Genomic DNA, 26,699 nt, shown 5'->3' on the forward strand with positions numbered 1-26,699 from the left:
GAGACTATTATGAAGCTGCAGATTCCTTACCTTAGAATTATCCCAGGCATTAGACTGGATCTGTAAGATTTTTCCTGAGCAGTAACCCCCTGCCGGTAGGTGGCATTGTCCAGCTCCATGTGCTGTGTTGTCCGCGCAAGAAGTGATGTCCGGGGCACCTATATAGGCGTCACCCAGGCGAGTTGAAGTCAGTTTCTTTTCACGACTTTCCATGACAGAAGCAGAGCCTTGAAGAACACCAATCACTGGTGTGGATAACAGGTCTACAGTGATTTGTCCCTGTCCCTAGAAATCCATACACAGAGCGGGAGGATGGGTGGGCCGGTAAGGAATCTGGCGCTAGATATCGTTTCTACCAGATAAGGCGTTACCAAAAGTAAGTAATTTGTTCATCTGACAGATTTCTAGCTGTAAATGTGTTACCTTAGAATAGATACCCAAGCAATACCATCCCCGGATTAGTCTACAGACTAATTTCAGATGAGGAAGTCCTGCAGGACCGAACAGGCAAAATGCCCGTCCTGACGGACCTAACCAGGCAGTAACGTTTGGTAAACGTGTGCAAGGAGGCCCATGTTGCTGCCTGGCAGATATCTGGGACTGGAACTTCACATGCTAACACAGTGGTCGCAGCTTTAACTCTGGTGGAATGAGTCAGGGGGTTGCTTCTTGGCCAATAAGTAGCAGATTTTAAAGCAGAGCACAACCCATCTGGCGATGGTCCTTTTCTGCACAGCACAACCTTTTTTTAGCTCTGACATACCATAAAAACAGTTGAATGTCCACCCGGAATTCCTGTGTGGGGTCAAGGTAGAACAACGCTTGTTTGGGGTCTAGACAATGGAAATGCTCTTCTTCCTTGGAAGCGTGAGTTGAAGCATAGAAAGTAGGTGTGGTGATGGATTGACCCACATGAAAAGGCGTGACCACCTTTGGAAGAAAGGAGGCACACGTGTGAAGCGCCACAGATGACAAGGCCTGCAGCTCACTAACTCGCCAAGCAGACTTATAGCCATGAGGAAAGCGGTTTTGATGGTGAGCAACCACAGGGGACAGTTGTAAATTGGCTCAAAAGGAACGCACATTAAGAATGTTAGAACCAGATTCAAGTCCCAATGAGTTATGATAAAAGGAGAAGGGGAAAGAAGATGGACTACAATTTTCAAGAATCTTTGTGAAATAGGCGATTTGAAGAGAAAGGGTTGATCAGGCAATCTTAGGAATGCAGAGACAGCAGAAATATAATACGTAAGAGTGCCCAGAGTAGAGCCCTGTTGGGCAAGAGATAGAATGAAGAGAAGAACCTGAGAAAGAGAAGGACAAAAGGGATTGATATTTCTGTCAAAACACCAAGCCAATAATTTCTTCCAACAGCAGGCATATACCGTCTATACCATGGTGTAAAGCCTGGCTGCCAAGATTACATCACAGACTTCGAGAGGAAGGTCAAAAGCATTCAACTGCCACAGCTGAATCTCCAACCAAGAAAGCAGAGACTGGACAAGGTTGGAGAACCCTCCCCGGCTGCTGCGACAGAAGATCCTCCCCAAATGGGCAGCCTGATCGGAGGATCGATGGCCGTGCTCAGTAGCACGGGATACCAGACCCTCCATCCCCAGTCTGGGTCACAAGGATGACCGGAAGTCTGGGTAGGGGTGGTATGGGTGCAAAAGAGTATAGGAGGCATGAGCTCCATTCTAGACGAACAGCGTTGTCAAGCGAGAGCCACATTGGATCTCTGGCATGCAAAACTGCTGACACTACGCATTCAACAGTGGTGAACAGATCTAACTAGACTCTCCCCACTGCTGAAAGAGTCCTCGCACCACCTCTGAGTGGAGATGCCATTCGTGATCTGCTAGGCATCTTCGGCTGAGTATCAGCCCTGCCGTTCAGACAGCCCGCCAGGTGTTGAACCACCAGGAAAATACCCTGATGTTCCTGCCAAGTCAAGAGATGCAGAACCTCTTGACAAAGGCTTCACAAACCCACAACCTACTTATTGCAGTACCACATGGCGGTGGTGTTGTCCGTGAACACCTGAATTAGCCTGCCCTTATGGAGGGTAGAAAGGTTTTCAATGCCGGTCGGATTGCTTGGAGCTCCAGCAGGTTGATGTGGAGTCTGGATTCTGCAGCAGACCAGACTCTTCGGATATCCACCTCTACCAGATGGCCGCCTGATCCCAGGTGTATCACATCTGTCACTACCGTCAGATCTGGTTGGGCAAGGGAGAGGGGTCTGTCGCTGACACAATCGTGGTTCGTTAGCCTCCACTGCAGATCTTATACAGTTCCCTCCAAGATCTGGACCATATCAGAGAGATTCTCCTGATGCTGTGCTAATTGGAACTTCAAGTCCCACTGTAGAGCCCGTATATGCTAATGTGCATTTATTACTAGCAGGATACAGGAGGCCAGGGGGCCATGGGGCCATGAGTCCCAGCATCCTCGGAGTCTGCCTCACTGAAACGCAGGAAATAAGCTGAAACATCAATATCAGAGCCTGAATATCCTGAACTCGCTACTGGGGAGGATAGGTTCAAAACTGCGTTGTGTTGAGACCAGCTCTGGGGAAAGGGAGCATCTGAGAAGGAGTTAGGTGTGATTTCGGCATGTTTATAGTGAACCCCAGTGAGTGCTGGAGGTCCAACGTAGTCTGGAGGTGGGAGGCGACAACCTAGGGCAAGCCCGCTTTGAACAGCCAGTAGTCGGGCTAGAGAAGGACAGACACCTCTGATCTCCGCAGGTGAGCTGCAACCACCACCATCACCTTGGTGAACATTCAAGGGCACTGGTGAGGCCAAACAGAAGTACAACAAACTGGAAATGCTCATGGCTGATCGTGAACTGCAGGTAACCCTGTGGGCAGGAAGGACAGGAATGTGAAAATACATGTCCTGCAAGTCCAATGCTAACATCTAGTCTCCTGGGTCCAGGGCAGACAGAACCTGAGTCAATGTAAGCATCCTAAATGTATCCTTCTTGGGGAAGTAGTTAAAGGACTAGGATAGGATAGGATGAAGGCCTCCATCCATCTGTGGCACCAGAAAGTTGTGTGAATAGCAACCATGACCTACTTTTAGTGTCAGAACCCTTTCTATGGCTCCCTTGGCAAACAGCCTTGCTACATCCTAATGGGAAGAGAAAGATGACCCTTCATCAGCCTGTCTTGAGATGGTGGCTTATTGGCAGGGGTGGGTGGGTGGGGAGTGTGGGTAGTCATGGAGGGGAGTGAGTAGCACCTTCAGACTATCTGCAAAACCCACCTGTCCAATGTTATGGAATGCTAGTGGAGCAGGTGATAGCGTATCCTACTGCCAACTGGATGCCCCTGATGATATAAGGGCTGATTAGGAGGATTTGGAGGCTTCAGCTGTGGTAGGGGTGCTAGACTGACCCAGCCTCTGGCTAACTGATCCATGAGCCCTGTGGATACCATGCCCTCGGCCACGCAGGGCTGTGGAGCATGTCTGGCACGGTGGCTGGGTCGGTATTGGGGCAGCTGGTAGACCCTTCCGTAGCCACAAAAGGGATGAAAAGTGGACTGGGGTGGCGCAGGGCTGAAGAGAAGCCCAAGACCGGGTTAAAATCCTTAAAAAGTTTGAGTGCAGAGTCTGATTTGTCTCCAAAGGGAAGGGCGCCATTGAAGGTCATGTCTACCAAAGACGAAGTGACATACCCCGAAAAGTCCACAGTGAGTTGTGAAATTTGCTGCATCTCTGCCATCTGATACAGCTTACGAGTGCATGGCCTGGGCCTCCTCAGGGACCATAGGCAGCACTTTCGCAACTGTATCACATAAAGTGTAGGAGTAACAGGCATGTGATTTTTACAGACTGCAATGCCAGGATGGCGAGGAAAAAAAACCTCTTCTTCCCAGCTTCTTGGATTCCCTATCCGGTGGAGCAGTAGGGAACGTGCCAGGGTTAAAAAAGGGGTTAGAAGACTATACTATCAAACTCTTAGGGGTGTGGTGTTCAGTGAAGAAACTTAGGTCCCCTGGGCCGGGGCAGTGGCAACGGGTGATTGTCCTGTTCACAAGAGCGCCTGAGTTGAACATGGACCAGGTACCCAAAAGGACATCTGCAAGGTTCTCATTAAATAAGCTCCCTCCTCTGTAGCCACAGTAGGGGGAGAGAACATGCCAACATCTGGGAAACTGTCCAGCCTAGTAGCTTCACTCAGTTCCTCACTTGTTCATAAGGCTGGACTTCCGCAGGGTCCAGTGACCTCTCCCATTCCTCCCCGAACCCTAGCCCATAAGAATAGGGCTCAGGACCTGATCTGGAACGCAAGGCTCCTGATGTCGCAGGATATGGCATCGAGCAACACCTCTCTGGGCTCTGTATCGGAGTCGGGGATTAGAATGGGGATGGCGCCAGTGGCATTGGGACTGGGAAAGATCAAGGTCGTATGACCGGCTTTGGTCTGAATCCAGGAATGGATCTATGGGGCCCCACACTTGTCGGAGCCACCAGTGCTGGAGCCACCAGTGTTGAACCAGAAGGGCCCCCTGCGGACCTTGCGGGGCCCTAAGGCACGCCTGAGTAGTCAGCCTACCCAAATATGAGGCACATGGCATCATAAAATTCTTTAAGTTGGGCAGGTTTCACACTGGCTCCTGGAAACTCAGCAAAGCATGGAGTCGATCCAGGCGCAGGCTCAACTCCTGAGGGAGGTCTAGAATGCCAACGCTCCTTCGTCTTTTTGACCGACGGACACAAAAAAAAGCAAAGCACACTCCAAAGACTTTTTTCTGCTGAGACTTATCCGAATGTCCTGAGGATTTGGAATTAGATGACAACTTTGGACTCTGCAAATGGTCCTGGGACCTCAAACGGGGCGGGGGCGCACAATAGGCCTTTGGATTCATGGCGTGGCAGTCAGAACACAACTTGGTCGCACTCAAGGCACAGCAGGCAGGCACACAAGGTGTGGGTCCATCACTGACATCGGCCAGTGACAGATGCCTCATGGCTTGAAGCAGCCCTTCTTAGATTACATCCTGCCACACAAGAGGAAAACCTCAAAAAAGTCCCAACAAAACATTGGAAAAGTACAGTCAAAAAGGTGACTGCAGAAGTACCTCTTCCCGGATCTGTGCTGACTGGCTTAGAAAGAAAAGAACTGATGTCAGTGCACCTGGTGGTGCCTATATCGGTGAGGTGGACGTCACTTCCGGTGCAGATGACGCCAATGATGCTCACAGAGTCAAAGACAAAGGACACCACCTACTGGCACGCAGAGTACTGCTCACCAAAAAATCTTTCGGATCCAGTCTCACGCCTGGGATAATTCTAAGGTAAGGAATCTGCAGCTAGAAGTCTCTGTAAGATAAAAATATTTGTGCATCATCTTGCCTAAAAGGTGTTCTTGACTTTTTTTTTTTTTTTAATGTAATGCTCATAAAGTTCACTGTTTTATCACTCTGGTAATCTGCCAAGAACCACACTGCATGTTGAGATGGACATATTTAAATTGGGATGTGCTCTTATACCGATTACGTTGCTTTCCACCTTGGATTTCAAATCAACATGGAATGCCATTCTGTCCCCATTAAAACGGGTGTCAAGGAACAACTACGGCATGCACTACTATAGAGTCTTTTTTGTTCAATAATTCATTTCCTTTAGCCAGTTTTAAGGTGATACAAGACCTATTTGGACATGGTGCAATTGTACTATTATTGGAATTACGTTTTTCCTCACCTTTGCGGTCACATAATTTTAATTGACATGATCAATGATTTTAATTAGTCCACAAAATAAATAAAATGCTACAGATGAAACTGTGATATTTATGATTGTTACTGCAATAATGTCGAGAGTATTGCCAAAAACAATTTGCATTGCAAAGATTAAACACAGCAATTTGAAAGAGTTCACATGCAGATTGTATGTTTTTCTTCCCTTGATTTTAATGGCTATAGAGTGTTACTGGATTTTTAAAGGATCGACGAGAAACAAGAGGAGAAATATAGTGGTGACTGTGGGTTATTTTTGTGAAGTATAGACAGACTGGTGGAACGCAAAGCTTCAAAGAAACTCTGTTCAACTGGCATAGAGTGAAATGTCATACTAGTGGGTCTCAACTATTCTGCATTGTAATGAGGCTCTAGGTTAAATCCTTCATCAATTTCCCATGAACCTTTGAGAAATGTTGGCTGGCAGGCTATCTGCAAAAAAACATATACAAACTACTGATGCCTGTATTCTAAGCAATAAACGGCAGAGCCCCCTCCTACCTCTCTCACATTCTATCCCACCACACTCCAACCTGAAAATCTAAGGTATGCTACTTATCAACTCCTAATCACGCCAAAGACGAACCACCCAGTGCCACTTCATGGTTCCACTCCTACCTATTATTCCATCTGCACTGGATATTTTCTACCACTAAACATTTAATGCACGCCACTTATCCACTTAACTGGCTTAATGAACCCACAGCACAAAAGATAATTTTGACTCCAATGTTAACCATCTTATCACAAAATAAGCCATTAATTTTTGTTTTTTAAAACCTTTGTTCAAAATGTTACACAATATAAAAGATAAAGATGGTTAATGTTTGATGTATTCCTGCAGTAAAAGATCATTGAGAATAATACTTGCTTCTGTGCCTAATATATACCACAGTGTTCAAAGGAAGTGTTGTGTAGCTTCAGCTTATTCCCCATAACGAACGATGACGTTACACAGACTACACAGTTGACGATCATTGTGTTTTTTTTTTTTTTTACCTCTTTCAGACCTTTTTTTAAATCGGAAGGATTTAGTGCTCCATGCACTGGGTCTTTGTCTACTTGATCCATTTCTGTCAGGGATATGTATATAGCGATGTATGTTAGCAGACATGCCAAGCATTAATGCAATTTTGTTTCTTGCAACTATTTGTTTTTAAATAGTTCCCGTTTTTTTTTCTTTCAGAGAAGAAAGCCACGACCCAGAGAGAAAATGCTGCTGTCCAGGAAGACGGTGACATCAAGTGCCGTAACTGATGTAAAATGTTGTGATCATCTGGTTCTCTAGACTGTAATCCCTCTTCCCATAACAGAAGATTAAACATCAATTTAGATTTTACATTTTGTAACGCATTATATTTAGTTTGAAGGTATCTTCCAGCCATGGAGATTACAATTGTATTCTAGTTTGTGTCTACAGTGGGCTCTGTTAAAAGTTAGCAGAACCAATGAGCTATAGGCTTGTACAAGTACAAAACAAACAGTTTAAATCCTTAGTAAGCAGAGCGGCTCATCGAGTTGTTTTTTCCCTGACACACTGGTTATGCTAGGAGATACACTTCGAATGTTACTGCATTGAAAAGGTTAACTCCACCACAGCTGAAGGTTTTTTTTTTTGTTTTTTGCATCACTTTAGATTTAAAGCACTACTTCTGACGTTTACTCACTTGTTCACTGTCCTACTCTGAAACAGCTTGTATGTAAAGCAGATTAGTACACTTCTACTGCTATTTTCTACATTAGTACAGTTCTTCCTTCCATTGACTATCATGCACGGTTTGGAGTCTGCATTTTCTAGGCAAATTACACACACTGTTCCACAGCATTTAACCCCCTTGGCAGCTCCAGCAAAAAACACGTCCCCCTGGAACCGTTGGAGTCTTCCAGTCCAGGAATTCCAGATAATTATGGCAAATATGAATGTCATTGTGGTCGTGGTTTCAAGGAATTACACATACCTAAACTGAAAGGGAGACTTCTAAAATTCTGGGACTTTCAGATGTTTGGCCAATTTGTAAACAAATACATGCCAATCTATTTCTACTCTTTGCTCTACCACACAATCCTGCAGCACTTACAACAAAGCTACAATTCTTCAGCAACAGGATGGTCTAGTCTCATAAAATGACAGTGTAGCAACTACTGAGCATGCATCATAAAACAATGTAGGTGTGTTAAATGCTATTAACATATTACAAGAACACAAAAATATCTTACACGTCATTAACCCCTTAGCTGCTGGGCCTTTTCCCCCCCAGTGCTGGGCCCTTTTTTGGCTATTTGGGGTAGTTCGCGCTTAGGGCTTCATAACTTTTTGTCCACATAAGCTAACCACGCCAAATTTGCGTCCTTTTTTTCCAACATCCTAGGGATTCTAATGGTACCCAGAGTTTGTGGTTTACCCTGGAGGAGACCAAGAAAATAGCCAAAATACAGTGAAAATTTAGTTTTTAAAAAAAAAATGGGAAAAAAGGGCCGCCGAAGAAGGCTTGTGGTTTTTTCCCTGAAAATGCCATCAACAAAAGGTTTCTGGTGCTGAAATCACTATCTCCCCACCTTTCAGGAACGGGCAGACTTGAATCAGAAAACCACATTTTCCAACACAAATTTGGCATTTTACTGGGACATACCCCATTTTTACTATTTTTGGTGCTTTCAACCTCCTTTCAGTTAGTGACAGGAATGGGTGTGAAACCAATGCTGGATCCCGGAAAGCTAAACATTTCTGAAAACTAGACAAAATTCTGAATTCAGCAAGGGGTCATTTGTGTAGATCCTACAAGGTTTTCCTACAGAAAATAACAGCTGAAATAAAAAAATATTGAAATTGAGCTGAAAACAACAGCCATTTTTCTTTATGTTTTACTCTGTTACTTTTTCCTGCGATGTCAGATTTCTGAAAGCAATATACTGTTTTGTCTGCTGGACTCTTCTGGTTGCGGGGATATAAAGGGCTTATAGGTTCATCAAGAACCCTAGGTACCCAGAGCCAATAAATGAGGTGCACCCTGCAGTTGGTTTTCATTCTATACTGGGTATACAGCAATTCATTTGCTGAAATATGAGGAGTGAAAAAGAGGTATCAAGAAAACCTTTGCATTTCCAAAATGGGATCAAGATAAGGTTTTGAGGAGCAGTGGTTATTTGCACATCTTTGAATTCCGAGGTGCCCATACTAGCATGTGAATTGCAGGGCATTTCTCAAATAGACGTCTTTTTTACACACTCTCTTATATTTGGAAGGAAAAAATGTAGAGAAAGATAAGGGGCAATAACACTTGTTTTGCTATTCTATGTTTCCCCAAGTCTCCCGAAAAAAATGATACCTCACTTGTGTGGGTAGGCCTAGCGCCCGCGACAGGAAATGCCCCAAAACACAACGTGGACACATCCCATTTTTTCACAAAATACAGAGCTGTTTTTTTGCAAAGTGCCTACCTGTGGATTATGGCCTCTAGCTCAGCCGGCACACAGGGAAACCTACCAAACCTGTACATTTTTGAAAACTAGAGACCTAGGGGAATCCAAGATGGGGTGACTCGCGGGGCTCTGACCAGGTTCTGTTACCCAGAATCCTTTGCAAACCTCAAAAAGTGGCTAAAAAAACAAGTTTTCCTCACATTTCGGTGACAGAAAGTTCTGGAATCTGAGAGGAGCCTCAAATTTCCTTCCACCCAGCGTCCCCCCAAGTCTCCCGATAAAAATGATACCTCACTTGTGTGGGTAGGCCTAGCGCCCGCGACAGGAAATGCCCCAAAACACAACGTGGACACATCACAGAAAACAGAGCTGTTTTTTGCAAAGTGCCTACCTGTAGATTTTGGCCTCTAGCTCAGCCGGCACCTAGGGAAACCTACCAAACCTGTACATTTTTGAAAACTAGAGACCTAGGGGAATCCAAGATGGGGTGACTCGCGGGGCTCGGACCAGGTTCTGTTACCCAGAATCCTTTGCAAACCTCAAAAAGTGGCTAAAAAAACAAGTTTTCCTCACATTTCGGTGACAGAAAGTTCTGGAATCGGAGAGGAGCCTCAAATTTCCTTCCACCCAGCGTCCCCCCAAGTCTCCCGAAAAAAATGATACCTCACTTGTGTGGGTAGGCCTAGCGCACGCGACAGGAAATGCCCCAAAACACAACGTGGACACATCACAGAAAACAGAGCTGTTTTTTGCAAAGTGCCTACCTGTAGATTTTGGCCTCTAGCTCAGCCGGCACCTAGGGAAACCTACCAAACCTGTACATTTCTGAAAACTAGAGACCTAGGGGAATCCAAGATGGGGTGACTCGCGGGGCTCGGACCAGGTTCTGTTACCCAGAATCCTTTGCAAACCTCAAAAAGTGGCTAAAAAAACAAGTTTTCCTCACATTTCGGTGACAGAAAGTTCTGGAATCGGAGAGGAGCCTCAAATTTCCTTCCACCCAGCGTCCCCCCAAGTCTCCCGATAAAAATGATACCTCACTTGTGTGGGTAGGCCTAGCGCCCGCGACAGGAAATGCCCCAAAACACAACGTGGACACATCACAGAAAACAGAGCTGTTTTTTTGCAAAGTGCCTACCTGTAGATTTTGGCCTCTAGCTCAGCCGGCACCTAGGGAAACCTACCAAACCTGTGCATTTCTGAAAACTAGAGACCTAGGGGAATCCAAGGAGGGGTGACTTGCGGGGCTCGGACCAGGTTCTGTTACCCAGAATCCTTTGCATACCTCAAAAAGTGGCTAAAAAACAAGTTTTCCTCACATTTCGGTGACAGAAAGTTCTGGAATCTGAGAGGAGCCACAAATTTCCTTCCACCCAGCGTTCCCCCAAGCCTCCCGATAAAAATGATACCTCACTTGTGTGGTTAGGCCTGGTGCCTGCGACAGGAATAGATCACACAACGGTCAATGTTGGTCCTTACGTGAGGCAGCTGTTGACCCTGGGGTGATCCATTCCTGACACAGACACTAGGTGTAGGCACTCAAGTGGGGTAGTGTTTTTATCAGGACAGGTGAGGAGTCACTGGGTGGTAGGAATATTGTGGATCCCAGCATATTCCTGTAGTTTGTGTGACAGAAATGCGAGAAACATTTAGTTTTTTTTCAACATTTCAGCTTTGCAGGGTATTCTGGGTAAGAAAACTTTGGGGAAGCCACACAAGTCACACCTCTGTGGACTCCCCCGAATGTCTAGTTTCCAGAAATGTTTGGGTTTAGTGTGTTTCTCTATATGGCCGCCGAATCCAGGACCAAAAACACAGGTGCCTGCCTTACAAAACCAGTTTGTTTTGCCATGGATAATTTTGATGTCTCCACAATATGATTTGGGTGGTGGAATTTGGGGCTGAACTAAATTGGGGAGCTCCCAAGAGAGCACTCTCTCTCTGCTTGCCGCCACATTCACCTGCTCTCTGGGTTGACCTAACCCACTATTACCCAGTTGCACAAACTGCTTGCGAAGGGACAGCAGGACTGTCCTCATCACCTCCCTCATAATGTACTGGAAGAGGAGTTATCGAATGGGACTCCTCTGACTGAAAAATCACTCCCAGAGTCTGCGCCATTGTCCTATCCCTCAGATGCTGTCTCAGTATCTGATGTCTCAGTCTCTGATCCTATGTCAGAGCGGTCCTCTATAACCCGAGTGTAGGCAGTAGTCATCCATCAAGATGCCATCTCTGCTATTGGCTAAACTGTTGCTCTAAAACACTAGCCTACGTAGACAGTCACAAAATCGATGGTGTGTGAGATACGTGCAACAGTAGAGGCCACCTTACCTGCGCTTCTTCCCTCAATCAGCACGTACTTTCAAGACACTCAAAAAACACCTTGTCACATACCATTCGTCACAGTCTTTAGCACCTCCTGCGCCCAGTCCAACAATCATTATTGGTGCTCCCACTCCCTCCTCCTCGGATTCCCTCATTACCACCCAGCAAAAGTGCCCTTCATCTCTCCATAGACTTTGCTAATGTACTCAGCTATTTACATAAAATACAGATTTGCTCTTTGCAGTAGGCATATAAACCTTCTGCGCTTCTTTATGGCACTAAAACTGCCACTAGACAAGTCGGACCCTTTTCCCCCCAGGGAAACCACACACATATTGACAAAAGTGATATATATATGACAGCCAATCACCTGAAACTCAACTCAAGCAAAACCGAAATAATCCTCTTTGGCCCACACAAAAACACCTGGGACCCCTCATGGTGGCCCACCACGCTAGGCCCTGCACCCACCCCCGCCAACCACGCACGCAACCTCAGCATCATCCTAGACTCCTCCCTCTCGATGACCCAACAAATCAACGCTCTCACCTCCTCATGCTTCAACACACTCCGTATACTGAAAAACATTCAAATGGATCCCCACAGAGACCAGAAAAACTGTCACTCACGCACACAGCAGCAGGCTTGATTACGGAAACGCCCTCTACGCCGGCACCACTCTAAAACTCAAGCGCAAACTACACGCATCTAGAACTCAGCAGCACGACTCATCCTCGTCCTCCGCCGACACGAACACATCTCTCCACACCTCAAATCCCTCCACTGGCTCCCCATTGACAAAAGGATCACCTTCAAGATCCTCATCCTCGCACACAAATCACTCCACAACACATGCCCTGCCTACCTCAACGAGAGTCACCTTCCACACCCCCACACAAAACGTCCGCTCAGCTGACCTCTCTCTCGCCTCTGTCCCCCGCATCAAACACACCACCACCGGGGGCAGATCCTTCTCCTACCTTGCACCCAAAACCTGGAAAGCCCTCACAACCCACCTTCGCAAGACCCAAAACCTACTTCTTTTCAGGAAGGGCCTCAAAACCTGGCTTTTCGAACAGTGAACCTCCCAGCCCCTTTCCCTCCCCCCGCCCCCCCCCCCCAAGCGCCTTGAGACCCTCACAGGTGAGTAGCACACTTTATAAATCTCTTTGGTATATATAGATCTACCTCTATATATATATATATATCTATGTACATAGATATATCTATAGATATATCCATGTACATAGATATATCTATCTACATAGATATATAAATATAGATCTATATATAGATCTATTTTTTTTAGTTGTTGTATAGTTTCCTTGGGGGCCAAAATGGCCCCCAGGGAAACCCTACAACATCTAAAAAAAAAATTGCCCCCACAGGGGGTCACCCTGCCGATGGGCGACCCCCTGTCATTTTTTTTTTTTTTCATTATTTAAAAAAAAAAACAATCCCCTGGGGGGAGGGGGGTGCGATCGCGCCCCCCCCCCCCAGGGGGCACCTACCTTTTTTTATTTTTATTAATTATGCCCCCGGGGGGGGGGGGGGGCGGCCCGTTTTCCGAGGGGGCCGCCCCCCCCAAAGTGAAATCCCTGGCGTCTAGTGGTGTTTCCTGGCCCCCGATCGCAGCTGTGCTGCGATCGGGGGCCAGGAAACACTTTGAGAAGGCCTCGTAAGAAAGGGGAGACTCTCCCCCTTTCTTACGAGGCCTTCTCAAACTGTTTCTGGCCCCCGATCGCAGCACAGCTGCGATCGGGGGCCAGGAAACACCACTAGACGCCAGGGATTTCACTTTGGGGGGGCGGCCTGGGGCCAGAAACAGTTTGAGAAGGCCTCGTAAGAAAGGGGAGAGTCTCCCCTTTCTTACGAGGCCTTTTCAAAGTGTTTCCTGGCCCCCCGATCGCAGCTGTGCTGCGATCGGGGGGCCAGGAAACCTGAAAGTGTTTCCTGGCCCCCGATCGCAGCACAGCTGCGACCGGGGGGCCAGGAAACACTTTCAGGAAGGCCTCGTAAGAAAGGGGAGTGTCTCCCCTTTCTTACGAGGCCTTCCTGAAAGTGAGAAAGGCCGTTTTCCCCATCAAAGCAGGAAGCGGCCGCAAGGCTGCTTCCTGCTTTGATGGGGAAAACACCTTTGCAACGTCAGCGCGCCGCGAGGCGCGCTGACGTCACAAAGGGGCGGGTGGGGGGTGCGGGGGGAGACACGGAAGCTTCCGTGTCTCCCGGGGGGGGTTTAAAAAAATAAATAAATCCTCGGGTGCGACGCACCCGAGGATTTATTGATACCCTTCCTGGTGTCGGCCACTGGTCGTGACCCGCACCAGGGAGGGTGTGTGGGCGTCGGCCAGTGGCCGACGCCCGCACCTATCAGGTTAAAAAGTATGCCAAAAATCTAATATAAACAAAAACATGATTGCCTGCCCAACTAAGACGTAAAGCACACTCTTTCTGTCGGTTTCAATCACACGTAGATGCATTTTTAGCTTCAAGAGAAACAAGCATTTGCAAGGCAATTGGTCTCATGCGTTTGCTCAAGTTAGAGCTATTAAAGTTGTAAATTCCTAACTGGACTTTTCTTGCAACATAAGATGAAAATGAAAAGTAAACAGTTGACATTAGCGAGCCGATTCAAAGCGCCATGGCTGCCATGAGCATGAGTGTGAAGAAGAGACACAAATGGAAAAAGAAGTTTGCTTGCAGTCAAACGTATCGGCAAACGTGCAATTATCCATGTAACAGGGTTGGTGTCCAAGGCAGTAACAAAACCGTCCCAAGGAGGGAAAAACGTAAAGCATTTACCAATGATGATAAAGGATTTTTGAAAGGCAAGCCCATGAACAAGTGATAGCGATGGCTGCGGTAGGTGTGGTTAAAAGGCCACAGATAGATTACAACAGGTAAAGTGCTTGCACGGAACTAAAAACTTTGCATACTGCCACAAAAGGTCTATCTCTGAAGAGGAACCAGTGATTTAAGGTTTGTATTATTCTAGCACCTGGAAGGAATTATGGCACTAAAGACAGCAAAGGAAAACTCAGCGCTTCAAGCACTTTAGTTTAGGAGTTTGTAAAGCGCATGGCTACCTGAAGGCCTCCCAGCGCTAGAGTGGAAGCAGAATGACAAGGAGACAACTTAAGCTGGGAGTAGAAGGGGTTCTCAAATTTTTGCAAAAGGAAATTTCTTGACTTTACTGACGGTGCTCCGAGGAAAGTGAATTCCAGAGATTTGAGGCTCTAAATGCTAAAGATCGACCTCCCCACCTTGCTTTCTTAATCCGTGGAACTTTAATTAGGGAGGCCGTCAAGGATCTAAGAGTCATTTGAGGGTTGTAGGGCGTTGCAATCTGTTTCAGGAAGGCCAGACCCTTATTATGCAGAGCTCTGTGCACAGTGCAGAGGGCCTTGAGGTTGATCCGTTGTTCCACAGGCAGCCAGTGAAATGAAGTTAAAGCAGGTTTTGCAGACAGGTGTCTGGGAATCTTCATGAGAAGGCACCACCTGAAGTCTTTTTTAGTACATATCGAGGTGAACTCAGATAGAGTTATTTCCATAGTCCAGGTGTAAATTTATGAGAGCCTGAGTGATCAGTATTTTGGCTTGAAAAGGAAGTATCTTAAAGACTTTTCTAAGGAGTCTTAATAGACTAAAACAGGTGGCTGCCGGCTTTTTAGATTGGTAGTCCATAGTGAGGTGGCAGTCCAGTCAAAAAAACCAAAGGTCTTTATGTTGTCTCTTGGTGGAGGCAGGCATTCCAACCCATCAAGGAGCAAAGAAGGGGATTTGAGGGGCCATAATTAACCACCAGCATGACTTCTGTTTTTTCTTTGTTCAGCTTAAGTTTACAGCTGGCCATCCATCTAGCTACTGTTTGAAGTCAGGGTGTCAAGTTGGGCTGACCTGTCTTAGAGATGGTTGAAAATGAGGAAACCAGCTGTGTATCGTCAGCATAGGAAACCAGTAAGGTTTCACAATCTTAGCCGGAGGGGACATGTAGATAAAACAACCTGGGGTTGAGAGAGGAACCCTAGGGCACGCCACAGGTGAAAGAAAGGCAGTTGGAAAAAAAGGAGCGATCAAGAACTTGAAAGGTTCTATCCCTCAAAGAGGAGGAGATCCATTTCAAAGCACGCCATTTGATGCCTGAATGGAAAATTCTTTGAAGCATAATGTTATGATCTACAGTGTCAAAAGCAGCACTTAGGTTCAATAGAATGGTGGCGGCAGCACCCCCTAAATCCAGTCGTCGTTGAACATCTTTGACTACTGCCAGAAGGGCAGTCACTGTACTATGTTGGGGTCTGAAGCCCATTTGAGTATGATGAAGGATCTTGTGTTCTTCAAGAAAACCTGACACATGTCTATTAACATGTTTTTCAATCAATTTAGCTGCTATAGGCAAGAGAGAAATTGGCCTATAGTTACTCAATAGGGCTGTATCTAGGTGAAGCTTTTTAAATAAAGGTTTAAAGATAGCATGTTTCCAGTGTGACGGAATAAGGTCTGTTATAAAAGACATGTTAAGGGCCTTAGGCCGGGCAGGGGCAATCATGTCTGAACCTAATGCCAAAACGCAAGGAGGGGCAGGATCCAGTGGAGATCCTGATTTTATAATGTGTAACAAGTTAATTACAGATTTCTCCACTAGGGGGCGGAAAATCTAACAAGGATCTCTGGAGTTTAGAGCCTGAGCCTGGCCTGCAAGGTCGTCATTCTGGGTGGTCATATCTGGAAAAGCTGACTAGATATCTAGAATTTTCTTTTGAAAGAAACAGGCCAAATTATTGCTATGCTCCTTGGAGGCTTCAGTGAGATCGGTATGGCAGGGCACTTGAATGATTTCTTTAAATATTGAGAAGATTTCTTTGGAACAGTTGGAGGACTGATAAATTTAAGATGTATAATATGATGACTGTGTGGCTTTAATTTCTGTCTGGAAGTGTCTAATTGCTTTCCTATATTCGTTTTTTGTGGACATATCGTAAGTTTTCCTCCACTTTCTTTCAAGGCTTTTACACTCCTTTTTTAGCAGCAGTAGCTGAGGAGTGAACCATGGTATTTTTATGGCCTGCAACTCGGGTGATAGTTTTTATTGGTAGTACTGAGTCTAAGGATGTGGAGATCCATTCATTGAATTTGTCTGCTGAACTTAGGGTGGAATTGAGGAGAAGGGCTCTAGTGTTCTCAAGGGCGGAGGTCCATTCCTTGCAGTTTAGCTTAGGCCAGTGCCTACCAGATAACTTGCAGCTGAGCCTAATTAAAAAGTGGTCAGACCCGGACAGAGGAAGGGGAGTCTCAGCTGAAAGTTCTGAGATGTTGCTAAACACAAGGTAGATCATATGACCTTTGGTATGTGTGGGGCCATTAATCATCTGTGTGAGACCTAGCACCTCAAGGACTTTAAGTAGTGTTTTAGCAGCGACATTACTTGGTTCGTCAGCGTGAATATTAAAATCGTTAAGAATAATAAAACTAGATTTATTACCAACTAGATCAGAAACTTGTTCAGAAAGAGCTTGAAAAACCTATCGTGGGAGTCAGGGGGTGGTAAATAAGAGCCCCAGAAAATGTGAGTGTAGGGCTCACTGCTAGGGAGGATATACTTTCCCAGTCAGGAATTATCAAAGGTTGAGAGAGACATTTAATAGAGTCCTTAAAGATAATGGCGATTCCCCCACCCCTTGCATGTGCCCTATCTAATTGGTTTATTGAGTACCCATGAGGCAGGGCCAGGGTAACATCCGGCAAGTTTCTGTCAGAAATAAAACTTCTGGGGCATAGTCACTCAACAGTAAATGGATATCAATTTTGTGGGCGAGTAGGGATCAGCAATTGATTAATAGGAACCTGCCGACTGACCCATTGTACTTCCTTCGGGGCTGCACAACTACACTCTGAGGAGTCCATAAGCAGTTGGTGGGAGCCCAGGGTCAAAAGAGTGCTGGTAGCAGTCCGAAAAAGGTGCTCTGAGGGCAAGGAGTTGACTAGCTGAAAATGCTAATACATCTGGACTGGAAGGGGCAGCATCCCTGGCCCCTGGTCCCGGCATGGTGCGGACTGGTGCAGACGGGCTTGCCTTCGGAGCACTCGCTGCGCAAGTCCGCTGTTTCATGACCCTTATAAAGGGGTCAGAGAGGCAGCAGACAGCACAGCTAGACCAGCAACCACAAAGGCGTCCCCTTGAGGCACAGAAGCCTAGAGGAAAAATGGCGCCCTTACAATCTTTAAAACCAATTAAAAGTAAGCCGCTATGGGCTGCTAGCACCACCTGCTGCCACTGAACAAGGGCAGAAGAGGTAAAATGAGGAAAGAGGGAGGGAAGAACAGGGAGAATAAAATGTAAACACAGCAAAAAGGCAATTAGTTCAGTCTGACCGAGTGTCTGCAGGTCCTCTGAACGTCCGCTGCTTCATGACCCTTATAAAGGGGTGAGAGAGGCAGCAAACAGCACAGCTAGACCGGCAACCAAAATGGCGTCCCCCCGAGGCACAGAAGCCTAGAGGAAAAATGGTGCACTTACAATCTTTAAAAACTTTTAAAAGTAAGCCGCAATAGGCGGCTAGGACCACCTGCTGCCACTGAACACGGGCAGCAGGGGTAAAATGAGGAAAGAGGGAGGGAGGGAGGAACAGAAAGAATAAAAGGGAGACGATTGCAAACCTAGGTCCTAAGATGGCAACATTGATGACCCTCTCTTCTTAGACCCCTCTTTGCCAGTCAATATCGCTAGGCCTGAAGCAGGAATCAAAGACACTCACAACACCAAGAATTATCAAACCAAAAACTTGAAACAAACTGCTCTCCCACAGAAGCTGGGAATAAAACTAGCAGAAAAAAAACTAACAGGTAAGAAAAAAAAACCTAAGAACAACCCTTACAACAGCACAGCTTAAAAAAATATAATACACCTAAAGTCTGCAGGTTTTCTCTTTTTAGGTTTAGCTGGGCAGAGGAGCTTAACAGCGGAACCGATTGTTACCAATACTTTAAAATATACATAGAGCAGACTCTGGCTCGCCCCAAATGAGTATTTCTCTCTCACTGAATGCTACTGGCTGTTTTGGTGTATCATTTCATTTCCTATGACACTTCCACCACAATGCATGAGGGACTATTTTACATCTTAAAGTTGTGATGCAGCAATTTTCTTTCTCTGTTAGATGAATTATACACAGAAAGCAACCATGTTCTTATTTTTTTCATTGCAGCCAGTATTATTTTAATGTATTAGACAGGGCTCAAATGCAACCAGATCTGCTGGCTTTCCAATGCTTGTTTGGAATACTATTGAAGTGTTTTTGATTCTTCCACTAAAGAACATTTCCTGTTAACATGTCTACAAGACGGCTGTAGGCAGCAGTCTGAAATGTTTTTACATCTTTCACAGATAAGGCACATTTGTTGCAGTATTTTGCCAGCAAATCACATGTTGATTTTATAGAGGGCACAGTCACAAGGAACTAAATTAAACCCCTCAGACGGCTAATCAGTCACAAATCCTTGCCAACTGTAAATATGAAGGTTGTTAAAACTGAGATGTGCATGGTTGTTTTAAATCAGTAAATTCGTAATACACTGTGGCTTGCACCGTTACCAATGGCAATTTTGTTTTATCACGCGAGTGTTAAATAACCTGACTGCTTTCACACAAAAAGAGCACACAACCACCTCAAGATATCGGTTAGAAACTAACAATTTAGGCAGACCGCTGCATACCACTTCAGCTGAGGCTTGAAAAATATCTTACATTACAAAACTTCAGTAAATATAAATGAGTCATGGGGCAATCCAGTCAAAACATTATCCTAAACTGACAGTGCCAGTCGTGGAGTACTTCAAACTGCATTGCACCATCACATACAAACAATGGATTGGGGTGCGGCCAAAGCAACTGCAAGTGGCTGAGATTAATTCAAGCATTCCTTCCATCACCTTGTTGTTTTTGCATCTGCCGCCCTAGGTACTCTGGGTATGCCCAGACATAGGTCCCCGGCGCACTGTAACAAGCCTATACCAGACTAAAGGGCCATAACTATGGTGAAACTGGTCCTGGGTTGCTTGGTAGATCGGGCTGGGCTGTTCCCATGAGGAGCAGGGTCAAGACTCATTTGCATATAGCTGTGTCCAAACTGAGGTGGCATGGACGGCAAAACATGATGCGCCCAAGCGATTGTCAGTGACTGAGATTAATTCAAGCATTCCATCCATCATGCACAAAGGCACATTGCATCACTGTTACTGCATTTATCCTTTCATCAATAGGATAAAGAGAAATACAAATGTCATGGAGGTTGGCAGCTACTTACATGACACTTAAGCCCAATTAAAACAAGGTGAGCGATATAAAGAATGCAACTTTAGATAGCAGGACTCAAACAATCAACTTTGTAGCTCCTTGAAAACGGTCGTCTTTCCTAAAAGATAGTAAGCATTCCAAAACAAAGTACATTCCACGAGGTGTTTTTGGCTGTACAACACAAAAAAATAAAAGAAAGGTCTTGTTGGTAGTATGGATGTATGTATGTCTATATTGCAAACCTAATACAAACAGCAAATACCCTCATTGATTATAGATCAAAACCTACTTCAAAGAAATGCAGACTTTGTTCATCATATCCCCACTAATTTTGTTTGAAAATGGATTCAATTGTTCCTTTTTAAAAGTTGAAGTGCTTACAAACAATTGTTGAAGAAATTATCGGGGACATGATGAAAAAAGTCTGCATGTCTTCTAAATAGGTTTTGATCAATGGTGAATGAGGGTATTTGCTGTTTGTATTTTTATAAAGTACCCCCAACTCTCATTGTCCTTAAAGGGCCCAGCCCCATCTTGTTTACATACATATAGTGCAAAGCTAGCTAGTCAGCAGAGTGCTCTACATGTGAAAGACGACCATAAATTCAATGAGTAAGAGAGGGTTGTGGATGGTTAATGCATTGTGATTTAGTGTTCTATAAAGAGGTAAGTCTTCAACTCTTTTCTAAACTAGAACAGAGTTCGGACAGTCATGTTTGATATAGGATGTTGTTCAAGATCCTGGGAGCATGGATGGCAAAAGCTTGCTCGCTTGTGTTTTTTTCTTCACCACAGATGGTGAGTTTGCCTGCAAGATGAGCGGGGTGCTGGATGACAGGTATGTAAATTATTCAGCTGGTTTTGAAGATGATGGGAGCTGGCAAGGGGAGCCACTGAGGTTCAAAGAGGAAGGTGGTGATGTGATCACATTTCTTGAGGCCCTGGACTGAACATGCTATGCCGTACATTGAATATATGGAACAGGTGCTGGCTCGTGGGTTGGGTTGGTATAGCACTTTGCTTTGTGTGATGTGTGGAGCTGTGTGTATATTGAGCAAAGGGACTTTAGTATTAAGAGGTCCTTGGTAATGCTGGTGTTTCATCCACTTTCTTTCCCGTCTGCGGAGGGATTGTTTTTCCGGCAAGCTCTTTCGAGTACTTTGGTGCTAAAGGTTTTGGCTTTCATTTGCATGCAGTAATTTAGGTGTGGATGTTCCCTTAGCTTTCCAAACAAAAATACAGTGGGATCACATACAGAAAACACCTTAATCTAATATTATTTCAGTTGAGAGGTACAGTCACTTTAATAGGCCGTCAGCAGTTGAGTGGTAGAATGGGTATAATCCCATTAGAACAATAAACCCACAGATGGTGGAACATTCTAAATGAAAAAGAAATATAGGAATGTTGAACCGGAAGGAATGTACCAGTCATTACTGGTCCGCTGCCACTAACACAGCCTTCAATGGAATGCTCAACATTCAAATGCTCTAATAAATAATGAAAATTTAGTTATCCTGTTAACCCCTTTGGACTCTCTCAATAATGAGACATCTCTAGTTGTAAAGATATCATAGAGGGGTGAGCTTAATCAACTGATAAGGTGACAGACATTTCACATTCTCCCTAGGATGCACGAGGCCCAAGCTAACATTCTGAGTATAAGGGGTGACTGCTGTTTTAAGAACATTTCCAACACTTGTCCCATGATATCTAGGATGGCTATGGACACAAAAACCTTTTAAGTATGCTTGTTCGAAGTAGGTGGGGTGTTTAGATAATAGTCATTCTATTGTGTATTGAAAGAGAATTACCTTTTGTACTCGTATGGTGAACCTGTAGAAATGCTCCAAATGGAAGTGTCCGAATCAAGTCCAGGCTGTCTTTGGTGACATCCTAGAGTAAAATGACCACTTGTTAGGGGACAGTTGACCCCTTATTTCCAGAAAAAAAATATTTCCTTTCAGGGAATAGTGCATCTCCGTTCGCTGGATTTCACCTGCTGCTCTAAACAGGATACATGCTGTATACACAGTTGAAGTTATATATATGTATGCCCTTTGTACATAATTCAATAGATTGTTTAGGTTTGTGTGCTTAACTGTAGCTGGATTACTGTTTAGAATGTGGAATCTGAAGATGGCTTAGACTGACAGGCTTTGGATGCTGTGCAGCAACAATACATCTTCTTCCTACAACATTTATTTGGAATTGATCATTTTAACATATAATTACAACTCAATATTAAACACTACCTTTATTTCTTAGTGGGTTTCAGTGGTGGTCTAGGAAGATGCCAATTGTTTAGGCCAATGTGACTGACGATCAAAAGGACAGAAAGACCGCAACCTAAGGGACAATGTCACTAATCTCATGGTGGCACAACAAACTTCTTTGGCTGACAATGAATTCCAGGAATGCGGTCGGGCATCCTCAGGAGGGACAGCAGGGTATTGTGAGTAAATTGAATGCAGCTTGCCAGAAATCTTCACAAACCTATGCTGGAGTTCATCACAAGTGAAAATGTACCAAATGAAAATTAAGTGGTGGATCATTCTTTTTTTAATTAAACTAATTTGTTACATTTTCAGTGACAGTACATCACATAGTTGCAACACTGAATGAGTAGTAAAGTTGTTGAGGTTTCAGCCTTCATAACACACAAGTCCTTAAATAAAGAAATAGTCTTATTGACTGCCCACAGTCCATGGTCCTGGTTCATTTCCAATAATAATTACACTATCCATGTATCTTACACCATTCAATGTTACATTTCATTCCTGGACTATGCTTCCATATCTCATCCAGTCATCCCAAACTTCAGAGCGCTTGCAAAGATATCCTCGAGCTTTATGAATACTGTAGTCCATTCCTAAGACCCAACACTCAAAAGGCTCAGGCCATATCCCTTTTTGCTAAAACCAGACACAAATTAGTCAAAGACAATTCATATTTGTTGGTATATAGGCTCGAGGTTATGTCTAGCAGGGTGAGTCTGAGGTCTTTGCTAAGCTTCTGGTTTGTACTCTTACATCCCAAAACTGCTGATCTATGGGGCTAGACCATATTATGTGTATGAAATACTCAAGATCTCTATAGCACCTAAGATACTCCAGGTAGTCTCATTCAGTCAAAACAATTGCTTCTTGCTTGGTGGCCCATTTTTGGAACATGGAGTATCATGTGACCTACCTACACAATTGATCGCATTTACAGCTCCAGATGATTTCACAAATGTAGGAAAGACAATACACTAAACATGACAATTGTACTAAAAATGTACTAAAAGACAGACACTTTTACCAGTTTCTCTAACAAATGTTGATATCAAACAGTATAATTGTCAAATATACCACTGGGGCTTAATGAGAGGTTCTTACTAAAAGGAAAACTAAAACGTGCCAGGAGTTCCAATCATCATATTACAATATGCAGCATAAAAATAATGATCATATTTCAAATGCTTCAAATAGTCAAATAAATAGAATGATGGGGAATCACCTTATTTTACATTGAGGGTGGTTCTAAAAGTTGGTAACACAACTTCTGGGAACAAAAATATAAACCACTCATCATCCACTTACCTCTTCTTTGCCTCTTCATACTGCCAACTTAGTCTTTCTTTGTTCAGCAATGTTCTGTCATCAAACCCAAACTAATTGGAGAGAAAGAAAAAATACTATCATTAATAATTATTCAAAAGGCTGTTGGAATCATGCAAGAGACATTATAGGGAAATGAGGGTGTCCCTCTATTTTTTGCAATGAAAAGGTCCACAACACATAGATGGAATACAACAGCATTATGTCAATTTCATATTAGTTAGATCGTTTTACACTAGCCTGACTTTAACCTTCACAACACTCTGCTAATGAACCACATTCTGCAAAGAAATGACAATTGCATATAAAGCACATATCCATGAACTGCTATTATGTTGTGGACCCTCTGAGCTACATATCTAGCAGAAGATAAGCAATACAAATCGGGTCTCTACAGGGAGTGCAGAATTATTAGGCAAATGAGTATTTTGACCACATCATCCTCTTTATGCATGTTGTCTTACTCCAAGCTGTATAGGCTCGAAAGCCTACTACCAATTAAGCATATTAGGTGATGTGCATCTCTGTAATGAGAAGGGGTGTGGTCTAATGACATCAACACCCTATATCAGGTGTGCATAATTATTAGGCAACTTCCTTTCCTTTGGCAAAATGGGTCAAAAGAAGGACTTGACAGGCTCAGAAAAGTCAAAAATAGTGAGATATCTTGCAGAGGGATGCAGCACTCTTAAAATTGCAAAGCTTCTGAAGCGTGATCATCGAACAATCAAGCGTTTCATTCAAAATAGTCAACAGGGTCGCAAGAAGCGTGTGGAAAAACCAAGGCGCAAAATAACTGCCCATGAACTGAGAAAAGTCAAGCGTGCAGCTGCCACGATGCCACTTGCCACCAGTTTGGCCATATTTCAGAGCTGCAACATCACTGGAGTGCCCAAAAGCACAAGGTGTGCAATACTCAGAGACATGGCCAAGGTAAGAAAGGCTGAAAGACGACCACCACTGAACAAGACACACAAGCTGAAACGTCAAGACTGGGCCAATAAATATCTCAAGACTGATTTTTCTAAGGTTTTATGGACTGATGAAATGAGAGTGAGTCTTGATGGGCCAGATGGATGGGCCCGTGGCTGGATTGGTAAAGGGCAGAGAGCTCCAGTTCGACTCAGACGCCAGCAAGGTGGAGGTGGAGTACTGGTTTGGGCTGGTATCATCAAAGATGAGCTTGTGGGGCCTTTTCGGGTTGAGGATGGAGTCAAGCTCAACTCCCAGTCCTACTGCCAGTTCCTGGAAGACACCTTCTTCAAGCAGTGGTACAGGAAGAAGTCTGCATCCTTCAAGAAAAACATGATTTTCATGCAGGACAATGCTCCATCACACGCGTCCAAGTACTCCACAGCGTGGCTGGCAAGAAAGGGTATAAAAGAAGGAAATCTAATGACATGGCCTCCTTGTTCACCTGATCTGAACCCCATTGAGAACCTGTGGTCCATCATCAAATGTGAGATTTACAAGGAGGGAAAACAGTACACCTCTCTGAACAGTGTCTGGGAGGCTGTGGTTGCTGCTGCACGCAATGTTGATGGTGAACAGATCAAAACACTGACAGAATCCATGGATGGCAGGCTTTTGAGTGTCCTTGCAAAGAAAGGTGGCTATATTGGTCACTGATTTGTTTTTGTTTTGTTTTTGAATGTCAGAAATGTATATTTGTGAATGTTGAGATGTTATATTGGTTTCACTGGTAATAATAAATAATTGAAATGGGTATATATATTTTTTTTGTTAAGTTGCCTAATAATTATGCACAGTAATAGTCACCTGCACACACAGATATCCCCCTAACATAGCTAAAACTAAAAACAAACTAAAAACTACTTCCAAAAATATTCAGCTTTAATATTAATGAGTTTTTTGGGTTCATTGAGAACATGGTTGTTGTTCAATAATAAAATTAATCCTCAAAAATACAACTTGCCTAATAATTCTGCACTCCCTGTAGTTGGCAGTGGTTTGTACCCTGTCCAAGTACGGACCCTCATTCTAGTCACAGTAAGGGAGTCACATAGTGAAGGTAACCAATGCTCACCCCCATTTGGTAGCTTGGCATGAGCAGTCAGGCTTATCTTAGAGGCAATGTGTTAAGTATTTGTATACACACACACACACACACACACACACACACACACTGTAGCGCAGTATAACAGTGAAAATACCACAAGTACTCCACGTCAGTTTAGAGAAACAGTCAATATTTACATGAGTAAAACAAGACCAAAACGACAAAAATCTAACATATACAAGTAAAGATGTCACTTTTTAAAGGATTAAATTGAATCTTAGTCCATTGGAATAATTGGTTATATCTTTTTAGCACAAAGTACTTGGGTGAGTCAAAAACAAAGATGATAAAGGCCGCAGGGGAGATGAGGCGCCGAAATGTAAAGTGATGTATCGGTTGTTCCTTACTGCGTATGTGGAGATGATGCGTCAGTTCTTTCCCCACTGGAGAGGCGATTTGTTGGTTCCTTACTGGCAGGGGAGATGATGCTTAAATTATTGCCCCGCAGGAAAGGCAATGCGTTGATTTCCGGACATGCAGCCTCGGTTCCTTGCTGCAGTGCGGGGTCGATGAGAAATTGATGCCCCATGGACAATGCGTGGAAAATCCAGACATGCTGTGTTGATGAAGCCGCAGTGAAACAGGCACTGCGTCATTTCTGCAGCCATGAGACAGGCGAGGAGTCGATTCTCCAGTGGTAAGACAGGCACTGCCTTGATGTTTCATGTGCGGCGCATCAGTGCGTGGACTTTCTCCTTCAGGTCACCAGCTTACACTTTCAAGGTCCCAGGGACTGGAGTTGGCACTACTTGGCAAGTCAGGGCTTTCAGCAGAAGAGCCCAGGTACTGGCAGATGAAGTATTGGATGTCCTTGAGACTTCTTAAGAATAGGCAATCAGGGATGTGGAATTCCTATTGCCCGACACCCAGGACATATTGTTTGGGATCAAGGGCAACACGTTTTCATGTTCAATTTGTCCCTGGGAAAAGTAGACCTGACCCCTGCAGCACAAACCCTTTGGCTGCCAGTTTACAGAGATGGGAATTGTCTGCAGTTGAGGTAATATGTGTGTCCAAATGTTAATGCTGTTCGAACTTGTATTTATGGCTCATTAATTAAAAGCTTTCTTTAGAGTGAGCGCTGTAAAACATTTTAAGGTCACACTGCACTACTGACAGTGGCCACAGGGGAAAAAAAAGTGTACACACTTGTTTGAAAAGTTTAACAGTATGAGGCTAAGTATAATGCTCCCAGAAAGCTATCTGATTAGATGCAAATGTTTGCAGCA

The 26,699-nt window shown here is 44.5% G+C and overlaps 1 protein-coding gene across 1 annotated transcript in view; it reads right to left on the bottom strand.

Annotated features, from left to right (window-relative positions):
- Positions 1-26,699, bottom strand: part of WWC3 (WWC family member 3) — a 404,774-nt gene that overhangs the window by 139,136 nt on the left and 238,939 nt on the right. Inside the window, exon 8 of the mRNA XM_069205154.1 lies at positions 23,373-23,443. Coding sequence (XP_069061255.1) covers positions 23,373-23,443 — 71 coding nt within the window. The remainder of the gene's footprint in view (positions 1-23,372; positions 23,444-26,699) is intronic.

This window comes from Pleurodeles waltl, chromosome 8 (assembly GCF_031143425.1).
Source record: "Pleurodeles waltl isolate 20211129_DDA chromosome 8, aPleWal1.hap1.20221129, whole genome shotgun sequence".
In the NCBI taxonomy this organism is placed as follows: domain Eukaryota; kingdom Metazoa; phylum Chordata; class Amphibia; order Caudata; family Salamandridae; genus Pleurodeles; species Pleurodeles waltl.